Source organism: Cervus elaphus, chromosome 26 (assembly GCF_910594005.1).
Source record: "Cervus elaphus chromosome 26, mCerEla1.1, whole genome shotgun sequence".
NCBI lineage: Eukaryota > Metazoa > Chordata > Mammalia > Artiodactyla > Cervidae > Cervus > Cervus elaphus.
In genome coordinates, this window is record NC_057840.1 from 30,795,138 (window position 1) to 30,816,063 (window position 20,926).

General features: G+C 39.2%; 1 protein-coding gene across 3 annotated transcripts in view; it reads left to right on the plus strand.

Moving 5' to 3' along the window:
• Nucleotides 1-8,554: 8,554 nt before the first annotated feature.
• Nucleotides 8,555-20,926, plus strand: part of STXBP5 (syntaxin binding protein 5) — a 152,858-nt gene continuing 140,486 nt past the window's right edge. For all 3 annotated transcript variants that reach the window (XM_043887954.1, XM_043887955.1, XM_043887956.1), the window contains exons 1-2: nt 8,555-8,850; nt 10,076-10,173. In XM_043887954.1, coding sequence (XP_043743889.1) covers nt 8,701-8,850; nt 10,076-10,173 — 248 coding nt within the window. In that variant the 5' untranslated portion in view covers nt 8,555-8,700. The remainder of the gene's footprint in view (nt 8,851-10,075; nt 10,174-20,926) is intronic.

Genomic DNA, 20,926 nt, shown 5'->3' on the forward strand with positions numbered 1-20,926 from the left:
ACACAAAATTATCACCAGATGGGCACCTCCGCTCTAAGTTTCAACTGCAGTGAGAGCCTTCTTAAAGGAAACCACTAGGCTGGTGAACCACGATAACGCTATCATGGAACTTCCTTCTCAACTTCCTGAATTTAACAAACTCTCGCATCATGAAGAAGCAGAAAATTTCTCGTTTAAGACAGATTAAGAGGCTGACACTGCAGAGGAATGCATGCATCAATGTCATGCACTGCATCATAGGCAAGCTGTGGGTTACTAAGGTTAGATGTTCTTGCAGAACACTGGACAAATCCCTCATTAAGTCACAGGAAAGAAAGCTCATGACTGAAAACTGAATATGAACCATTTAAAACAGCACAGAGACAGAGGCTATTACTCAACAATAGATCTGACCCATGATGTTACTGAAATCCTTATAGCATCGTTTTAATCCTCACAAAGAAAAAGTTTCTTGGTTGACCGGTAGTCTCAAACTTGATCTTGCTTCCACTGGCCTCACGGAAGTGCAGTCATTCAGCTTAACATGGAGCATCATGCCTCTGTCTTCCTACAGGCCTGGGCTGAAAGTAATCACTTATTTTACCCCTACAGAAATCAAAAGAGGTTCACCTCTCCATTTTGAAGGGTGAACAGGAACTAACCTATGTGTGCAAGGGCTTCCACTTACCCTAGTTAGGAAGCCACACCTTGAGGTTACACCCTCTTTATGGTTATGAGGAAACCAAGGAAGGGATGTTGTGTTTTGGGGCCTGCTGAACAAGATTGTCTTGGCAAAAATATTTAGGTCATGCTGGTCTGGATGAAACCTAGTCAGAGGTTTTGGATGAATAATAGGGAACTGAGTGATTCCAGTGTCTTTCCTCCTCCACCCTTCATGTTTTCCAACCCCAGGTGTTGCTTCCACAGAAACCTATCCTCTGGGACAAGGTACCATAGCGATAAGTGCATACCCAATGGGAGGGCATTATTAGTATGGAGGAGTTTGAAATGATATACAGTAATAATCCTCAGGAGTCAAAATATGCATTTGGCATTGATGTCTGTCATTCCTTTTACGGATTTTGCTTATCACTGAGCTGCCGTCTTATTGAGTGCCATGAGCAAGTCTGTCATGTTCGTATTTCCCATAACGCTCAGCAAAGTACCTGTCACCAACTGGGTACAGAGCAAATCTTTGTGAAATGAACACCAGTCATCACCCTGCTGGCAGATAAACAGAAGCACCAGGATTCAGACTCCTGATCCTGTCTTCTGGAAACCGCACCAGGGCAGCCCTCTTCTGTCTCTCCCTTGCTCTATAGACTTTAGACATTTTCTGTCCTCAACATCATGATTATTATCTCTCTGGATGTATTTATGAGCCAGGAACAAACAGAACTAAACCACTACAGTGTACATAATCATGTTTCTTGTTCCTTCCCTGTGAAAAGTATTCTTTGTGCTTCCAGCCTGTTCACTTTTTTTTTTTTTTTTCCTGATTAACTGAGAGGATTAGGTGAGTGTCAGAGAGAAGGGAGTAGATGCTGCATACAAGAACATGTCTAAGTGGATTGAGGAAGGGGGATTTGGAGACAGTGAGTAAGCTATCGAGCAAAGGCTAGGATTTCTAAGGAGAGAGGGATCTGGGGTATTGGAAAAACTGCCATGAGGTGGGGAAGAGCAGTGGGGCATGTATAAATAGGTGAAGAGAATGTCTTGTGCTGAGTGTTTTACCCTCCATCAAAGTTTGTCTTAAGAAATCATTCAGGAAAGATCAAATTCCAAGGCTTCAAGAGCTAGGGCTATGTAACATTTTGTAACATTTTGGTGTACTGACGTGTTAGTAGGTTATTTAATGGGATTCCCGGGAGGTCATTTGTGTGCATGTTGGCGGTGGGGGGACATAGTTGGAGACAGGGGACAGGTAAGGTAGAGAACAAAGCAGTGGGGTTGGGGGTGGAAAAAAATATTAACTTTAACTGCTTTTCAAAGCTTACTCAGTTTCTATAACATATTAAATGTGATTAATTGCATAAAGTACAAACTTTATGGTTAGCTCTTCAGTCCACAAATCACAATATGAGAAGTTATTTACAATAAGATTTAAATCCTAAAATAAGATACTGTAATTAAAAATTCCAGAAGCATTATTTCTCACCTCAAATATGGCCCCATTGAAGGACTATCATTCCCACTGTAGAAAGATAATTTGAAATATATCAGAATTTATTGAGGACCTGATTGCTCAGTGTCTAATTTTTAAGAATCTGACAGTATTTCTCTCTTATATTTCTGAATGCCTCACATTTTCTGTTTAAGTGCTCACTTGGTTCAATTTGTATTGTTTTGCACTTCCCTTGAACTTTCCCTTGAACTTCAGTTCAGTTCAGTGGCTCAGTTGTGTCCAGCTCTTTGTGACCCCATGAACTGCAGCACACCAGGCTTCCCTGTCCATCATCAACTCTCGGAGCTTGCTCAAACTCATGTCCATTGAGTCAGTGATGCCATCCAACCATCTCATCCTCTGTCTCCTTCTCCTTCTGCCTTCAGTCTTTCCCAGCATCAGGGTCTTTTGCAGTGAGTCAGTTCTTTGCATCAATTAGCCAAAGTATTGGAACTTCAGCTTCAGCATCAGTCCTTTCAATGAATAGTCAGGACAGATTTTCTTTAGGACTGACTGGTTGGATCTCCTTGTGATCCAAGGGACTCTCAAGAGTCTTCTCCAACACCACAGTTCAAAAGCACTACTGTGGGCAAGCCTCCCCTCAAATAAATGGAGTAGCCCACATAGTCAACGGAAGTCTGAAATGCAGTATTTGCATGCAATCTCAAAAACAACAGAATGATCTCTGTTCATTTCCAAGGCAAACCATTCAATATCACAGTAATCCAAGTCTATGCCCCAACCACTAATGCCAAAAAAGTTGAACGGTTCTATGAAGACCTACAAGGCCTTCTAGAACTAAGACCCCCAAAAGATGTCCTTTTCATCACAGGGGACTGGAATGCAAAAGTAGGAAGCCAAGAGACACCTAGAGTAACAGGTAAGTTTGGCCTTGGAGTACAAAATGAAGCAAGGCAAAGGCTAACAGAGTTTTGCCAAGAGAATGCACTGGTCATAGTAAACACCCTCTTCCCAACAACACAAGAGAAGACTCTACACATGGACATCACCAGATGGTCAACACCCAAATCAGATTGATTATATTCTTTGTAGCCGAAGCTGGAGAAGCTCCATACCATCAGCAAAAACAAGACCAGCAGTTGACTGTGGCTCAGATCGTGAACTCTTATTGCAAAATTGAAACTTAAATTGAAGAACATACGGAAAACCACTAGACCATTCAGGTATGACCTAAATCAAATCCTGATTAATTACTGATCAATTTTCTTTCCCTTGAACTTACTGATCTTTGTCTAGGCACTTTTGTATTTAGTTTAATGATAATCTTACAAATAATATTAAATAGTAATAGAGGTAATCCATGGAATAATGAAGGCTCCTTAATATCTGCCTAATCTATTTTTCTAGAAAGGCCAGAGGTTGACAAAGAAGATCACAACATCGTGGATTCTGCTTGTTCCCAGACAAGGCTTGTTTATTTAGCTGATGATATTTGTCCAGTTCACGCAGGTACAAATGGTAACTGGAATTTCTCCAGAAGTCATAAATGTGGAAATTAAATTGCAACACCACTCTTCTAAGTGCTCAGGCTGAAAATGGGGGCATTATCCTTCCCTCTTCTCTTTCTTTGATACCCTCCCTCATTTCTGTCAGCAAATCTTGGCTCTACCATTAACACATAATTCAGAGTCAGACCCTTTCTCACAGTAACCACTACTTTTAACTGTTCCAAGCCACCATTTGCTTGCTGGGCTACTGCAGTAGCCTGTTAACTGTAGGGAGAATTGTGAGTATAAAGTAAAAAGGGCAGTGAAAAATGGCTACAATATCTCTACATTCCTATTTGGGGCAGGTTGTACCTAAATTTCTGACCAGAATATTTGATTGCAAGAACCAGAAACCTATTATAACTCATGAACACAAAGAAAGAAAATATTGCCAGATTTCCCAAGGAATAAGGATTGGGAACTGGAAAGTCAGGAATGGAGACTTTCCACCTCACTAGAGTTACTTCTCTGGTATAGTTTGTGTGTCTGCTCGGTTCTCCTAGGTTCCATAGATGTCTGGGCACTTTCAGCTTTAATCCCAGCTCTACATGACTTCTTAGTTTGAGGCTAATGGACAGAGGAGCCTGGTGGGCTGCCATCTATGCGGTCGCACAGAGTTGGACACGACTGAAGTGACTTAGCAGCAGCATCTTTATGACTCAATTCCAGATTCCCAGAAGAAGGTGATCTCTTGGCTTGGCTTACTTCAGGTGTCTGCCTTTGAACCAATCAGTTTAGACCAAGACACATGGTCATGGGATCAAAACAGAGGTGTCCAGTTCTAGCATTTCAGCAGGGCCTAGGGGACCCATTCAGAAAAGGGGGCATGAACCGGGCAAACTAACTAATTAACATCTCTACTGCAATTTACGGATAATTTAAATTCAATATTCTGTTAAATGGTGTAGTGAATCAATTATTGTCATGCACACATCCTTTGGGACTCAATAAATGAAAATTAAGTCAATACAAATGAATGCTTAGCAGGTGAGGTAGACTTTGTCTACCTTCCAGAAAGCTTTTGCCAGTAACATAATTTCTTTTTAAAATATTTATTTTCAGTTTCTACTTTATTCTTCTCAATCAGCATCCAGCTGCCCCTGTGAGACCAATAACAGAGCCTTTGTTAGCCTGGTAGCCTTTAAACAAGATAATGAAGATGGGCAGATTCAGCAATGTTATGAATTCTTGGTCTTTGACCTTTCATGCCAAATAATTGAATAAGCTGCCTGTCTTCCTATGTATCAATTTTTTTTTTTACCTTTTAATTTCTATTGAATTAACTGAATATTGCTTAGAGCTGTCCTGACTCAGCTAAATGTATTAATAATACAGCTATTTATAATTTGTCAGTGGTATGTAGTATTACATCATCATCTCCTGGTCCATTCTTCAATAAGCAAGTAAGAAAGAATTCCATTTGGGAGAATATCACAGAAAGCCATTGAATTCTCCCAAAGGCAGGAAGCTATTCAATTGTTTGGAATCGATACACTGACTCATTCAAGCAAACAAAACAAGAATAAATAAATAAAATTTTGTTGTGAGATTACTATGGGTAAAACTAACCTATGTGCTAAATTTTTTAACAAATAATATAAATTATTAAATAAATAATTTTTTAGTCATTTTTATTGTAAACTTTAAATTTCTAATTAATTTTAATTTTAAAATAAAATCCTAATTTAAAACCAATTGATTAGTTGAAACTGATAAGAAGTATCATGAGTTTGAGGATCCCTTATTTTATCTTTGCCATCACAAAAGTAGATATTTGGGAGTGTTGTTGCTTTTTACCTAACAGAATTCTAGATATGTCTCTGAAAGAGGAGAAGATGGATTGCAAGTGTACAAAGCTAACCTACAGTAGCAGATATGTCAATATTCATCTTAAATTGTTTAAAGTTTACATGTCCTCTAGGAACCAAAGTTTTGAGAATGTCAGGATGAGTTCATAATCTGATGAGAGGGAATAAGTGTAAAAATCAAAACAAAATTCCAAAAGTCCCCACCCCTTAAATTGGTGGGGTACTGGCCTAAACTGGTGATCTGTTGAAGTCCCTTTCTCCCCAAGGACCCTGATAGTAGTTTTTCCATTTTACTATGTGTACCTAAATTAGTGCAAACTTTACATTTTTCTTCCCCGGTTTATCCTCCAAAACCCAAAGAAGAAGGTAGTATTAATCTCATTTTACACATGAGGAATCTGACCCTTAGGAAAAGTAAGGAATTTGTCCAAGGTTGCCCATATTACCAACGTCTGGATTGAAATCCATGTCTGGCAGACAACCGAGTCTAGGATTTTTCCACTACTCCACAAAGCCTCTCAGCAAGAAATTGTCCCTTCTCCAAAGAGTTTCATAATCCAGTGATGACAAATCATCCAACAGATATATTTTCAAACTAGGTGAAAAGGTGGATCATAAAATTCTGTGGGGAGGTGATCTCTCTGTTTTGCAATTTACTCCTATGGAGATATACCTATTTTTTAAAAGCTCTCCAGGTAATTCTGACCATCTTTCAGCTGGCTTCTAATGCTTTTCTCCCTCCTCTTCACCTAGCCAACTCCTCCTCACCTGGACTCAACTATGATGAGTTCCCCACCTGCAGGTCTTCTCCTGCCTTCTGCTAACCCTCTTCAGTCCCTCTCTTGCATGATTCCCTCAATGAACTCATCACATTTTTTCACAGTTATTTATTTAGTTCAGGTTTGCTCCCATTTCACTGGGGAGCTTGTAGAAAGCTTTGAGTCTCCAGTACCTAGCAAAGTGTTCGACACTCAAAAAATGTGTTTCACAGAACTAAATCAGTAAACAAAAATTTCAGAGCCACTTAGAAATAGCCTGAAAAAATCTTCAAATTTGTTTTTATCGCTGGTTACACCTAGTGAATTAACTAGGTAATTCAATAAATATTCAATAAATGTTAAATTCAATAAATATTAAAACAATTTTTATAGATTTCAAGTGTAAGACATCGTTCTTGGATGCGGAAGTTCCAGAGTACTACATTTCCCGAAATTCCCGAGGCTCACTAGCCACTGGTTTGTTGACTGTTCTTGACAGCCTGTCACATCAACCAATACCCTGACGAGAATTTCCCTGCACCGAGCGGGAGGCGACCAATCACAAGAAAGAGGGCGGGCACTTCTGATGGTTCAGAAAACCCTCCGTAACTCACAAGCGTCAGGGGCTGGCAGTTGCTAGCTTTGGGAAAGTGTGCTTCTTCCCACTCCCACCTCACGAATTAGAATTCGTCTTTATGGTTTCCAAGCTTTTCTTTACGTTTTTCCTAGTTCCCACTCCTCCCTAATCAAGTACCTCTGCTTCCCATCCGCCTTTCCGTGTTAAACTCACTCTCCGGAAAAGATAACCGCAGCGTGAATCTATCTTTTCAAACTTGAGCTAGGCATTTGTCTGTGAGCATCCAAGTGAGATTGTGACAGTGAAGCAATGGAAAGATTCGAGAGAAAACTTCCTTCTTTCCCCTTTTCTCCATGCAAGAGTGAAGAAGCTACTGGAGATTGCTTAGTGGACAACAGCATTACAGGACGGATTGAAGATTCTGAAATGAGTGCCCGCGCTGTTTACTTCTACCCTTGCTCCCGCCCTCATCTCCACCACCTTAGCGTGCGGACTGAATCCAGGGCTGGTGTGTCACTGGTTGGGGCAGACATCCAGCCCTGGAGCCGGTTCCCTTTGGCAGCCTATCCCCTTCTAGCAGCTACCTGCCAGGTCCACGCTTTCATCCTACCAACAGTAAGAGCTTCAGGAAAGAATTCATTTCCCTCCCACTAGGTTCATCTTCTTTCCTAGTACCTTTCTAAGTCTGTTCATATTCTTGCATCAGAAATAACCGTTGTCTAGACGCTCTCTTTCCAAAATCCAAATCCAAATTAGTTCAAAACAAAGACCATCAATAAAGCGGCAACAATCACTTTGCAGCCAGCAGCCGGGAGTGTGTGCCTCGTTAAAGGGTGAGAATATAAACCCTCGCTTTAATGACCGATTTTGAAATAAAGGTTTCCTGCTGCTTCGTAGTCATCAACATTTTTACTACCCCAGCTGCAGGAGAAGCAGCTGCATCCTCTGGCAGGGCGATTGAGATGGGAGAAATTTAGCCACGGTCTGGGATTTTCGCAGAGGATAATTTAAGCCCCAGCTCCACTCCGGCGGCGGAGGGGGTGGGTACGCGCGGTGCGCATGCTCAGCAGCCCGGCTCCGCCGAGGCCCAGCTGCCGCCACCGCCGCGGCCAGCGCTGTAACTGCGGCCGCCGCTGCTGCTCGGAGCGGGCGTTGGTGTCCTGTGCCGAAGCGCCCTGTGAGGCGAGACGGAGCGGCCGGGCGGGACCGCGGGCGGCGGCGACGGCGGTGCCTGAGGAGGGCAGCCGGGGCTCTGAAGGAGCGAGGGCGGGCCGACCCAGCCGCGTTGAAGCGAGGCGGAGAGCGCGGGGACCCACCCCGGGCGCCCTGCGTGCGATGCCCGGCGGGCAGCGGCGCTGAGCGGCAAGGAGGCCGAGCGGCGAGCGCGGACGGAGAGCCGGCGACCCCCGGGAGGAAGAGGAGGAGGCGGATCCGGAGCGGGAGGAAGCGCTGAGGGACTGCGGGGGCCCGGGCGGACGACGAGCGGCGGGGCCGCGGGCCATGGACGCGGCGGCGGCGGCGGCGGGGGCGAGCCGGGGCGGCGGCGCGGCGCAGAGTCAGCCCGCCGCCAGGTGAGGCTGGGCGGCGCGGGCTCGGGGCGCCGCCGCCACTGCTGTGCCGCCGGGCCGCGGAGCGAGGCGGCGGCGGCGGCGGCTGAAGCGGCGGCCTCGGAGCGAGAGGGGTCGCCGGCGGGGCTTCTGGTCGCCGCTGCTCTCTCGTCGTCGCAGCATTTCCTGTTCGGATTATCTCTCGCTACTCCCCAGCTGCCTCCTTCCCCTCACACTCCCACTCGCGCCTGTTCCTCCGCGTCCTCGGTCGAAGCTGCTCTCGGCCCGGGCCGGTTCCCCTCCGCCTGGGGACGCCCCTTACCTCGGCTCCCGGGGTGCGGGGGAGCCCCGCCGCGACCATGAGGAAATTCAACATCAGGAAGGTGCTGGACGGCCTGACCGCCGGCTCGTCCTCGGCCTCGCAGCAGCAGCAGCAGCAGCACCCACCTGGGAACCGGGAGCCCGAGATCCAGGAAACGCTCCAGTCCGAGCACTTTCAGCTCTGCAAGGTGAACGGAGCGCGCAGCCCCGCGAAAATTGGGGTCGTTCTAGGGGCACCTCGGGCTTTGCGCCCGAGTGACAGGGCTAGAACGCCAGTAATACTCAATACCGCGAATCAAGGGCTCGCTCCCCCAGCACACATTTGCTTGGTGGGCTATTTTGGAGATTGACATCATCTTACTCCTCTTTTCGTTGATTTTCACATGCGGCAATCATTTCAGGATTGCTTCCAACATACTGACCTTTAATTCGTATTCTTAATCTTAACGACTTTTATATGCAAGCATTTTGATAGATCTTTCACCGACTTCCAAGTTTCCTTTGGGAAGAGTGTCTAACGAATGTTGTTTATGAAAAAGCTAGACGTGTTCAACTAGATGTTGGCTCATTTTTACCTTAAAATGTGGTAGGAGACCTGTCACATGTGAAATCACAGGGTCTTGCTAGCCTTGTGTTTGGTGAAAAAGTTAGAAGTGGAATTTTTGCCTGTTAATGGTACGGCAATTGCCATAGTGATGTGTAATTCAGAAAGAATGATGCAGCGAATTAATTCACCAGCTGCTCAATGAGAAATACAAACTTGTGTCGGTATTAATACCTGCCTTCTTCATAAATACCAGGCGTTCGTAAGTCAGAGTTTAAGTGTGTATATACTTTTTGCTTCAGTGTTCTAAAAGTAAGGATTTAATACCAAAATGCAAAAATAGATGCTGGATTTATTTTCATTCTGTTATGGTTGCAACATGATGAGATAGATTTTTGCTAATTCCTTTGCTGAATCCTTAATTAATTATGAAGCGTTTCCCTAAACGTACTTGCATTTAGCATAGAAATTAAGGATGAAGTTATCACACTTGAAATAAGCATGAGTTGCAGTTTCGAATGAATATAGAATTTTGACCACTGCCAACTATAATCATTTGTTCTCAGACATAATAGTAAAAAGAATGTTAAATTTTCTTCTAAAGAGTACCACTGTGATGAGAAAGTAGAAATGTAACACTGAGATCGATTTTTTTGTTGTTGTTTCAGTTTTTACTTGCATAAGTTTTTATGTGATGTAGAATTCATAGTTTTCATAGTTTTTTTAAAATAGCAGTGCATTTATGTATGTTTTGTTTCCGTTATAATTGGGTCTTAATTGGTTCTAGGTTCTAATGTCTCTGTTGGCTTTTCTGTTTTAAAACTTTGCTTCCTGCCCTGGCTGCTGTGATGTCACTTGCTCATGCCTAGACTGTTCGCCATGGATTTCCCTATCAACCCTCGGCCCTGGCCTTTGATCCCGTGCAGAAGATCCTGGCAGTGGGAACTCAGACTGGTGCTTTAAGGCTGTATCCTTTCATTTAATTTAATTGAACTTTTCCCCAGTCATTCTCTATTGCTGATTAGTTGCTTTTCCTGTGTAATTCCAAGGAAATGGTATGATGAGGTATTAATGTGAAGTCCTGCGGTCGTGTTTCTCCCGGTGATGATACATACATTCAGGTTGTGTGTTGCCCGTGTTGTTTCTTGACTCTCAATTTATACATAGCTAAAAACATGTATCCACAAAAGAGTTCTAAAGGTTTGCTATAATAATTACTGTCTTTGCGAGAGGTAGAAGTTTCTAAGGGGAAATATATCTGCTTATAGTAGTGATCTGTTGGACAGACTGTTGAGGATGAAGCTTAAAGACAGTTGCACAAGGCACATTTTATTTGCTTTTTAAAAATATTGTACATGGTAGATGTTCCAATTATGACCTATTTATTATTCTATTGAATTAGAGATTGAATTTGTTTCTGACTTGATCATCTAGAAAAATTAGAAAACAAATGTAAATTTTATATAGTTACAAAGTGTTGCTGTTTTCTAGAAGTTTTAGAGCATTTTCTTAGTATACTTCTCTATTTGCATTATACTGTCTTGATATGTTTTCCCATCATGGTCTACATTTGTGATGTATATGTAAATACTGTGAGGTTTACTATACTCTGAAGTATTAGTATAGAGAATATTTTTTCTGGTTATGCATGAACTATAATTTTATCATAGCATATTTTTCCAAATATCTACTCATTCTTCAAGATCATTTTTTCAGTCTGAACAATGGAGAATATTTCACAATTCCTCTCAAACTATTTAAACTTGAAGTAAAATTGTGTTTACTTTTACTGTGGCATTTACCTACATTGCCCTTATTTTTAAACTTAAGCCTGAGATTTTAAAAAGAAAATGCTTTGTTCACCATCAGCAGGGTATCTGCTTCCTATATATTAGTGAAGTAATATGTTGGTGATAAATAGGAAAAAAAAAAAACACCAGATAATAAACAGAGAAGCAAGGAACTGTGCTCTCCACATTTTCAATTTATCTGCCTCCTGAGAAGGGAAGGGGGTGGGAAGCCTGCATTTGATTTAACAAGTATCTTGCATTTCCTTACCTTTCAAAGCCCTCATTTCAAGGTAGGGCTATATATGGTATCAGGATATGCCTCGTTTCCTTTGTGATTGAAGTGCCATGTTCAAAATACTGATAAAAGTTTTCATTGAATTGTGTTACTAAGTAAAGACTCTCATTCATAGTAAATATCAATAGTACACTCATACCTAGTAAAATGGTAATATCTGACCAGGCTAGATCTCAATTTGTGAGTTTCTAAGACAGTATGTCTAAATGGTTCTTGCCCAAATATCTAGTTGATACTGAAATAGTTTTTGCTTCATTCGTAGATATTCCTATATCCAGTGATCAATACCTTTCTAGTCTAGGGTTCCTATTTTAGTCTTGTGAAAATGGGATTTAAATTTGGGCAGTGTGAGTACTAGTTGTTGAGCACAACTCTGGGTAGTGACAAAAGTGGTGTGTGGTTGGATTTATACTTAATTTATACTTAATTTTTTTAAAACCTTTCTTACTATATTTAGAATGAAATTAAGAAAGGAGTTTACCAAATATATTTCTGCTTTCCCTTTTATGAGATTTATGTGAACATTCCAGAGTGATAAATTGGTTTGCCTACCTGTAATACCACCTAGTCGTTCTTCCTGTTAAGTTTAGGTAGAAGATAAGCTCATGAGCTTTATTATGGCTTTGATTTGTAGAAAATGACTAAGATCTTTTTATTCTTATATAATTTCTACCATATGTCGTTTAAAATTTGTTCATTTCTCCATTCTTTGTTCTGAAAGCTGGGCAGCTATAGTTTATTTCCAAGCCCTTTCCTGATTTAATGTGCAGAGTTATTCTAAGTTTGTTCTTTTGCCCTAGCTCTTTTATGTTTTTCACTGTTTTATTCAGTTTCTTTCAGTCCTTGGTAGCCTATAATACATTTGTTCTAAAAGATGTCTTTAGGACAGAAATATACTTGTAAATCAGAGTCTTTTATTTCATTTAACTGTGGAGCAGAGTAGGAGATTTTTAAAAGTGGGATTGGGCTATTAGAATTTGAATTACATATCTAATTTAACTAATAGAATATCTTCCTAAATGTTAAAGGACTATATTAAGTTCTGTTTTGAGATTAGGAAAAAAATAGGGAATTTACATCTGATATCTAATGTCTGTAGATAAGAACTGTGGAAATCTGAATCCTTAAATAGTATCTAACCAATAATGAGGCAAGATAAATTGAATGTATTTGCTGCATTAATGTATAGCAAATGACTGATCTAATTATATAAACATGCTTTTTGTTCAGCCTTCTTGGTTTCTGGAGTGAATATGAAGTTGGAGTGAACTTGCTGGTAGGAAGCAGGAGAGCATAATTTTATATGCCAAGTCATGTACTAGTGATTTAATTCTCTTGCCATATAGAAGTGGATGCAGTTTGATTCTTCCAAGTAATCTAGGCATCAGAACTGTTGGGATAAAATAATCATTTGTCCCCAAATGGAATACGTAAAAGGGAGAAAAATGGTTCTAACTGAAGAATGAAGGCGTTGCTAGGAATGCTGCTCTTATCCTTATCTAGACTCCTGGTTTACTAGTATAATTTTGAATTACATCATAGTTTGTTGTAACCATGGTCTACCCTGATCTTATTTTTAAGGTATTTTTTTCTAAACACAATGAGGTCATTTTACATATGACATTTTCAAGGACTGTGCCCAAAAATGGAATTTCAAATTTATTGAAGTTTTATAAAAATTCATGAGTTTTTTAAGTATCAGAATTATCAAAGAACCTCATTTTTGTCTTCATGACTTGTGGAAAACATGGTCGGCAGTCTTTGCTTTGATAAGATGTAGTCCTGTCTTTCAGTGTAAGGTTATTGAATGCAGAGTTACAAAAGGCTTTCTGTACATTGGAGTTCATTTAATAAGCACTTATTAAGGGTTAACATTTGATTATGAATTGTGCCCTTATCTCTTGTTCATGTCTTGCCACTAAAGAATTATGTGTCCTTGAGTTTGGTTTTTGTTCTTTCTTTTAAAATGAAGATGCTGTATTAAATGGTTTCTTCAAGAAATAACTTTTTGATTCTAAGTAGAACTACACATGGTTGAAATTAGAATTATTTAGGGGTCTACTTCCCAGGTGGAGCTAGTGAAAGAACATCCTTGCCAGTGTAGAAGACATAAGAGATGCAGGTTGTTCCCTGGGTGGGGAATATCCCCTGGAGGAGGACATGACAACCCACTCCAGCATCCTTGCCTGGAGAATCCCATGGACGGAGGAGCCTGGTGGGCTGTGGTCCATAGGTTTGCAAAGACATGACAAGTGTTTTAGCTGCAGCAGCAGCTACTGACATAACACAAAGTGAAACTACAGTTGAATTTATTGCATTTGACATTTCTGCACATCAGTAGATGAGATTCAGAATGGTAGGAAAGAAGAAGTTGGAAAATTATTCTAGGCTAACTGAGGTCAAAAGTAGAGAAAGGAGAGTTATGGTAGTTTGGAGGGATACTAAAGAGACTGGTTGAAATTGTGATCCTAATTGAGTTGGGAGAAATAAGGAACCAGTTGGTGGAAAAACTTGAGTGTCAACCTGAGTTACCTGGGTGTTGTTCAGTAAGGAATCACTGTAACTATGTGAGAGATAGGCTGTCAGGTAGACTTCGACGTTTCGGATGATTAACAGGGCAGTGTGTCATGGATGAAAAGAATAGAACCAAGGCAACCTTAGTATGTAACTATTAATCCATATGGGTAGCAAAGTGGAACCCAAGCAGGGGAAGTAGAATGGGAACTGGGCAAGACTTGACAACTTCTTTGTATCAGATCTTAGAGGGAGTAGCTGCAGATAAAGGTCTCAAATACTGCCCTGAGGCAATTACAAGACAGAAATGGAAAACTTGGTAAAAGAAGGTAGCAGAGTAGTATTGAGTTTGAAGTTATATCATCTTTTAGTTTATTCCTCTTGCCATTTTGAGAAGGTAGCCTAGACCTATTTTAGCTTAAGAAGTTGGTACAGTTTTATATTTGGTTGCCTTTGGGTTGGTCCCCAGTGATTTCTTGGATTTTGTCTTTGAGCCAGGGTTAAATCACTGTGAGCTGTTTGGCTTTGTCCCTTTATTCTCTGTCAGTGTCTCAGTAATGCTAACACTTGGGGCTGGATGATTCTCTGGGTTTGTCCAGCATGTTGTGGTCTGTTTGGTATCCATGGTTCCCACTTACTAAATGCTAGGTTACCTCTGCTGTCCGTGTGGCGACCCAGATGCCCTCACTTCCAGATGCTCCTGGTTGAGAACCACTGCACTCTGTCTTAGGTCTTCCACTAGTTAAGTTGGAGTAACCCTCCTAGCTCATGAAGTGAGAATCAGAATTAAATGCAATAGTGTAAATGTATAGTTTTTAAGAGCATGCCAGGACTGTTTCAGTGATTGTTCAGTATGATATTATTACAAATATGGGTTTTTCCTGTGGTTTTAATTTTCACTTCTTTCATTTATTTCAGCAAATGCTTGCTGAGAGGCAGCTCAGTGCCAGGCACTGTGTAGGAAGGCCTTAATTTCATTTACTTTGATAGCTGACACAGTCTTCGAAGAAAAGATCTTAAAGTACTATTTTTGTCTTTTTTAAAATGGTTGTGTTTCTTTCCACTACAGGTTTGCAAAATTGTTATTTAGGTGTGATAAGATAATATGTGAAGATTTGTTACACACAGTAGTTGATAAATGACTGCTTAATGATTTTGTACTATAAGTTAACATTGCAATGTTTGACTTGCTGCTTATTAATTTTATTTTACAGAACTTAATCACAATGTTGGAAAAATTTGCAAATAGATGTTTGTTCAAAGTAGTTAAAAGTGAAACGGTTTAGCTAGAAACTGTTTTTTAAAAACCACATTTTTATTACTCTTCTTCCCCACCATCCTTTTTGTTCATAGAGGAATTCTAGTCATTTGAAATTCTAGCTGTGGAGGAGAAACAAGGACTTTGAAACACTTTTATTCCTCACCTCTTAACTCATTAAAGAGGACTTTGTATAAAAGGAAGAATGAGTACTGTGTCAGCTGTAGGTTGTGATTCTCAGCATGGATTATGGCAGCAGGAAAAAAAGACACATTGACTTTAGAAACTACCAGAAAAGCTGTCTGCCTGAAAGCAGTTATTTTACAATGAATTTCTTTCTTTTTTTTTTTTTTAACAATGAATTTCTTGTGGAGGGGAAAAAAGTATGATAGAATGTGAATGGAACTGAAAAGGAGTATGTTAGTTACTGGTGAATCAAATTTGTGGTTGGTGAACACTTTTGTCTTTAAGTAAGATAGGTTTGTTTTTTTGTTAGGTATTCTCTTTGTTTTCCATTTGTTTTTTTAGTATAACTTGCTTTTAAAATTATAACCTGACTTTGCCATTCTGGCAAAGAAAGGTAAAGGAATGTTGGAGGAATTACCTTATTAAAAGTTTATGTTCTAGTCTTCAGACTAATTTTGGATAAACCAACTAAAATCTCTAGGCTTTTAGTTTCCTTTTCTGTAAAACTAGAAAATAGGGATCTGTGATTTCTAAGAGTTCTTCCAGCTCTATCATCTTGAATTTCTGCGGAGGATTTGGGAATGCCGTGGACCATATCTGTCTAGAGTATCTTCTGATTGGTTGTTCTGAGTACCTGTTACAGAGGGTGAAGTGTTGGACTCACTTCCATAGTGGGTTCCTTTACTTTTTACCCATTGACTGCATTCATAAATCAGCAGATACAGAGTTGTAATCTTTTGTTTACAAAAGGGAGCAGGGAATAACATGTGAAAAACATTTTTTTGTTGTTGTTGAAACAGCAGCTCACATTGAATAAGATGGTGAATTGTTGCTTTTCCTTGTATAATCAGTAAGTCCTCAATATGACATAGGAAAGTTAGGGAATTTTTAAATATTGTTAACAAAGTTTACTTTCCTTTCTTGAGTGTTGGTGGTCAGGTTGTAAAATTAAAATGAGATTACTTAAAAATAATACTGGGTTCCTAATTGTATGATTTTATTAAATTTTATATAAGAAATTTAATAGAGACTAATTTCATTGACTTGCTAGCATGTAATTTGAATAGCAAATCTGGTAGTTGTGTAGTAATTGGAATAGTAATAGCTAGCAATGTACATGTAAATAAGTGAACTATAGGGGTGATTATACTTAAAAAAAAGATAAGCTTTGGTTGTCTTTCTTTGACTTTAACTTCATGCACTGGAAGTGACACCTTATTTACAAGGCGGAAATTAATAATTAGAGTGTCAGCATTGATTTGTAATGTTTAAATGAGAATATCCTGTCCTGATTTGGTGCATTATCATCATTGGAAGGTATATTCGGTATTTTAAGATTGAAGATTAATGAAATGTCTTTGGTTTGAACTAAACAGATGTCTGTTTAAGGATATAGCAAAATTATACCGAGAAAAGGACCTTTGCCTATATACTATCTTTTAAATTTGGGGCTTCCCTGGTAATTCAGCTGGTAAAGAATCCACCTACAATGCGGGAAGCGCTGGTTCGATTCCTGGGTCAGTAAGGTCCCCTGGAGAAGGGATTGGCTACCCACTCCAGTATTCATGAGCTTCCCTGTGGCTCAGACGGTAAAGAATCTGCCTGCAGTGTGGGAGACCTGGGTTCTACCCCTGGGTTGGGAAGATCTCCTGGAGGAAGATTCTTGGCCTGGAGAATCCCCACGGACAAAGGAGCCTGGTGGGCTATAGTCCATGGGGTGCCAAAGAGAGGGACACGACTGAGCAGCTAAGCATACCTTTAATATTTGAATGCCTTTTGTTAAACATAATATAGTACTATAAAACTTTGGAAGAAGTAGAACAGAGTAACTGACTTGATTTCTATTAAATAAGCAAAGAATTCATAAAACTGTCATCGTCAAAGACTACCAAAAGGTACTTGATATATCTCCCTTGCCTTAGTCACTTGTGGGATAAATCACTCTTAAGAAGAAAATAGTACCTTCAGATTTAAATACTCAGACTTCTTTCTATGAAGATGTTCAGGCTTCTGTATAATGTCTTGTACTTTTAATTTGAACCCATTTCTGATTTTTATTTGTAACATCAAAGAAGAAAGACAAGTTAGTTATCTTTCCATATATCATTATTACAACTTTTAACATTTTTGAAGAATTTAAAGAGTAGTCATCTACTTCTGGATTTGGTGATCCCAGTTGCTTTAATCTCTCTTTTGCATTCATTTTAAAGAAATTTTGAATTCTGTTAATTGCTCCATTCAATGTGTTACTTTTGTTTTTTGGGTTTTTTTTTTTTGGTGAGGGGGAGTGCTTGGGTGGAAGGAGGGTTAGGGGAAAGAATCACTGACACAGTGACTCCTTACTACTAGCGCTCCACAGTTGTCCATGTGTTTAATGATTGCTTTGATCTAGAATCCTTTTTTTTCCTGTTAAAATAATTCTTTAAAGCTGAATGCTTTTTGTTTTTGTGATGTGTTTCTGGTTTTAATTTCATCCCTACTTCCACTCATGTAGCCATCTTTTTCTTAATTCACCATTGAAAATCTAAATTTCTGTATTACTATCCTTTTATATGTAGTATCGTGTAGTCATTAAGTATCTAAAAATAGACCTTTAGGAATTTATTAACTGTCAGAAATGTTATGAGAAGATGCAGTAGACTTCAAAGCAGTGCAGATTAGAATCAACCAGTATCCTCTGCCTTATAAAAAGTTCAGAAATTTGGACAGTGGTCAGTATACAATTATAAAATCAAAACAGGAGGAACATGCAGATTCTTAAATGATTAGCTTAGTATGGTCTCTACTAAAGATCATATAAAAGATGAGTGTATGTGTGCATACAAATGAAATAATGATCTAAATCTTTAATTCAGGAGTCAGCAAATTTTTTTCTGTGAAGTGCTAGGTAGTAAATATTTTGCCTTTATCATCTCTGACCCAGCAATTCAACTCTCCTAGTATAGCACAAAAGCAGCCATAGACAGTATGTGCAGGAAAGAATGTAGATACTTCAGTATATAACTTTCTTTTAAAAATCAGGCAGCGGGCTAGATTCAGCCCGCAAGCTGAAGTTTGCCAATCCTTGCTCTAGTTTATTAGGCTTCGCTGCTTTTAAATTAGGGAGGAATGCTCAGGAAGGAATTATTGGGCTTCCCGGATGGCTCAGACAGTAAAGAATCTGCCTGCGATGCAGGAGATCCAGGTTCAGTCCCTGGGTTGGGAAGATCCCCTGGAGAAGGGAAAAAATCCACTCCAGTTTATTCAGCTTCCTTGCTTTTAAATTATGGAGGAATGTTCAGGAAGGAATGACTACAGAGATTTTTATAGTTTTGTAAATTACACTTGCACACTCAATTTAAATTTAATCTTTTAGTCATAAATAGAAAAATACTGTAAAGAACCAATGATACTTGGTACCATTATATACCAAGTTAATTTATTTTCATAAGTATTTTTTTGACCCTGTGAAAGATGCATTATTTTTCTGGTGAATTATAATTACTATGATAATGAAGATGACTTATCAGGCATCCTTTGGGGACAGTTCAGTCATCAGTTCTATTATTGAAGTATTCAGCTTGTTTGAGACCTTTTTTCTTCCTAATTTTAATTTAAAACATATTGATATTTGTAGTTTTTTCTTAATATTTTCATTAATGTTACATTGAGATAAGTAGAAGCATTTAGATACTTTTAAAAGTAGAAATGAATGTAAACATTTTGTTAAAGTATTGTGATTTCTTAGATGTCTGCAAATTTTGATGAAAAATAAATCATTTTCATTTGTGGAAGAAAACCTGAAAAAATGTACTAACAACAACAAAAACTCAAAGCTCTTAGAAGTAAATTTATGTGCGTGGTTACCTTCTTTAAGAGTCAGATAGGTTGCTCGCCTTTTCTTGGAATGAATATATGTGGTACTTAAATTGAAAAATTAAATTTACTTGGAAAAATTTTTATCGTTGTTCACTGTCTATATAACTTTTCACTAGCAGTAACTACAAACTTTATTCAGTAAATAAAGCTAATTTCTACTTAGTTTCACTTTTCCAACTGATGTTAATCCTTCTAAAGGTTATTATGTAAAGACAAATGAAATGATGACATACTGAACATATGTATTTTTACTGGTGCTAATGATTTAAAAATGAACATTGATCTAGAATAACATTCCCTTAATCTGGGCATGAATACAAAGAAAAAAAATTAGCTAATGCTTTTGACTTTAGTACAGTCTTCATTGGGGAATTAGAGCTTGCTAAGCACATGATACTATTTGCAAAATGGTGTAGACTTAGAAATTATACAGTAGTTATTATTGAATAATGTTTTATTTTTTTAATTGGGGATGTTTTTATAACACATTTTGGTTGTGTTTCCCTTTCAATAAGGACTGTCTAGAACTTTTGAGCTTTTCCTGGTGAGGTTGTCTTTTGAAGAGTGACTAATCCTACCCTTTCTTGAAAGTACATAATCTTTTGTTGTAATCGCAGTACCTCGGCTTTTTCACAGCAGTACTCTGCCAAACGTGACTAAATCTAGTGGCATCAACTATTGCAGTACTCTGTGCCAAATTGCTTTCTTTTTGTGCATGTGTGTGTATAATATGTATATATTGATATATATATATATATTTTGTCTTTTGAAAGGGACAAAAAGTATTGAAGCAGATTTTCCATACTTGCAGTCTTTGTACTATATTTTTCATAATGTGTTTTATTTTTCTTCTAAAATTCACTTGGCCATGCATACTTAAGAACTTAGCCGTTAAGCATCTGAGAATGGATGCTGGGATAAAAGATTGTTACTTGATACATGAAAATATATGTTCCTTCTTGTTTCTTTAACCAAGACCACGATTATTTATGGCTGTATTTCACAGATGACTGAGCAAGTGGTTCATTTGAAAGTATATTTATGTATCAAAAGCCATTCTAAAGAACTGCCTGTGATAGTAAATATAATTCATTTTGACCCCTTTAGAGATAGTCCTAACTCCAAAGCAGTAAATAAGAAGATTGGATAATTTTCAACCACTCTATTCAAAAATAATAAACTCTTTTTCAAAATAATAGTGGACGATGTAGCTCGAGACCTATTTCAACCAGTTAATGCTATAATTGGGGCCTCCCAGGTGGCGCTAGTGGGAAAGAATCCACCTGCCAATGCAAGAGACGTGAGACACAGGTTCAATCCCTGGGCCAGGAAGATCCCCTGAAGTAGGAAATGGAAACCCACTCCAGCATTCTTGCCTGGAAGATTCCACGGTTAGCGGAGCCTGGCGGACTGCAGTCCATGGGGTCACAGTCAGATGTGACTGAGCACAAGCCCCGTGCTGTGATTATACTTCAGTCTCAATGCTGCCGTCCCTGTGTGTGAATGTGCCACTCACAGGAAAAGCAGTCAGATAGCGTTGGACATTTACTGTAAGTTACTAAAAACTGTGTCAAGAAAGTGTTAAATGTTGACCTGTGCATCTTTCATGGTTAATTTTAGCACTTTGTTTTACTGTAGAAATAGTGCACAGTATAGTTTTGCTTAGGTAGCAGACTAGCAGAATGTTAGAATTGTGAATAAGAAGTAAAAATTAGGTCCACCCTTATGAGAGTGTGGCTAGTTTCCCTTCTTAACGTATTAATTTTTTTGGTAGACTGTACTCTTCAGAGCGGTTTTGGCTTCACAGCAAAATTGAACA